General features: G+C 40.3%; 1 protein-coding gene across 1 annotated transcript in view; it reads right to left on the reverse strand.

Moving 5' to 3' along the window:
• Nucleotides 1–6: 6 nt before the first annotated feature.
• LOC101853899 overlaps nucleotides 7–1884 on the reverse strand; it is a 4464-nt gene continuing 2586 nt past the window's right edge. Inside the window, exon 2 of the mRNA XM_035973366.1 lies at nucleotides 7–1607. Coding sequence (XP_035829259.1) covers nucleotides 1082–1537 — 456 coding nt within the window. The 5' untranslated portion in view covers nucleotides 1538–1607 and the 3' untranslated portion in view covers nucleotides 7–1081. The remainder of the gene's footprint in view (nucleotides 1608–1884) is intronic.

Raw genomic sequence — 1884 nt, forward strand, 5'->3', positions numbered from 1 at the left:
GAGGTAAGTTAAGTATTTGACTCTAGTATTGATTTTATGACGTCACTTGATAGATTTGACATAAAAACCTGGTAAGTCGGATGTTTCCAAAACACTGAAATTATGCAGTTCACTTGGGACAAGGGTCTACAATTTTGAGACTGTTTTTGGAGCTTCAAAACTTTTCTGTCCCTGCCGTTTTATGCTAGAAATATTCTGAAATATGCAAATCCAGCCCAAAAATGTGAAATTATGCAATTCTGTTAGTTTTAACAAAAATGATAAAGGAAAATGATCAGAAATTATGCAAAAATTTATCAAATTTTGCTTAATTATGCGGGTTCATAAAACCACGGGGACAGACTTTTGTTCTTCAGCTGCAATGGTTGAGAATATTTTTAGATGGTGTTGGTATCACGACATCTTTCTAATTTTCTGCTTGAGCTTGTTTCATCTCGAAATCTACGATACATTAATACCCCCCCCCCCCAACAACTCAAAACTGTGTCCTGTATGTAAAATTAAAAATGAAGTAGGACTTTTTCGACAGCTGCTGTCACTGCGTTGAATTCCCTCCCACCACTTCATTTAAGAGAGGTGCCAACTTTTATCAAATTTAAATCTGACCTAAAACACATGTATTAAAATCACATAGTACGCCTACTGATTAGTTTGAATTTTTTTTTCTAACAGCAATTATTGCGATCAGTAGTCATAGTGAATGTGCTTTTGTGTATGTGTCCTTTGTCAGCTTACTTGCGGGTGAATAAATGTATTTGAAGGGATTGTTTACGTTGAATGGGTTAGCATGTATAAAACGTGGATTTAAATCTGATTTCATTGTGAAACGCTTAAATCAAATCAAATGAAGTAAAACTTTTTAAAAACCCACACAAAAAGCACCAAAAAATTAACCCCCCCCCCCCAAACAAACAAAAACAACAGGATATAATTTTATTAAATCAAAATGAACTAACAAACTAACAAACTAACAAACAAATCCAAAGGCAGACACCTTCTATATATCCGTCAATCTAACAAGATCAAATCTCTTTACTCTATGACGGCAGAGACCTCAAGATGACGCGATGACGACATCAAATCATGCGTTCTCTACCTCGCACATGAAGCGGACATGCGCAGTGTTATCGTAACACTTCCTGTCTTGGAGCTTCCAGCCCACGTCTGCCCCCAAAGTGGCGCAGTTTTCAGCGGCACCGCCGTCTGGCTCCGGCTTGCTGTTGTCCCAAAGCAAAAACGTCACAGTTTGAGTCTTGTGTTCCCGGTAACGCCAAACCCCTTCCTGGAACTCATCGGTAACTCCCACAAGAACGTCATCGTTTGCCTTCGCGCCCTCGAGAACCCTTTTCACGACAGTGTACTCGTGGCCGTCGTTGATTTCCACGAGGTACCCCCCGTACAGCTGGCAAAGAGACTCAGCTATGGCCGTGTTGAGCAGAAAGGGGCGGGAGACCATGTACTTGGTTCTGTTCTCCATCACAGTGCTGTAGAACAGAGTGTTGTCAAAGGCGTCTAGCCGGAGGTTGAGCGAGGTCATAGCGCTCTCCAGGCTGGCTATTCTCGAGTCCTGGCTCTGGATCTCTCGCAAGGCCGCAGCGAGGTCAGGTCTGCATGGTTTTTAAAAAACGAAACAAAACAAAACAACTTAGTAAAACAAAACAAAAATAATAAACAGACATGGAGAGATGTTGATGATTTATTTGTTTTAGTTAGAGTTTTAAGCCACATAAAGCACAATTAGGTCATCTATTATCTATTTGTGGTGGCCGAATAAAATATAAGTGTCGAAGAATAAAGGTATTACTAGAGAACACTTGTAACAAACACAACAAAGGAGGACAGACAAGGACAATAGATGTGTGTATATATATGGAGGGGGGGTGG

The sequence above is a fragment of the Aplysia californica genome, unplaced genomic scaffold (assembly GCF_000002075.1).
Source record: "Aplysia californica isolate F4 #8 unplaced genomic scaffold, AplCal3.0 scaffold01164, whole genome shotgun sequence".
Lineage (NCBI taxonomy): Eukaryota > Metazoa > Mollusca > Gastropoda > Aplysiida > Aplysiidae > Aplysia > Aplysia californica.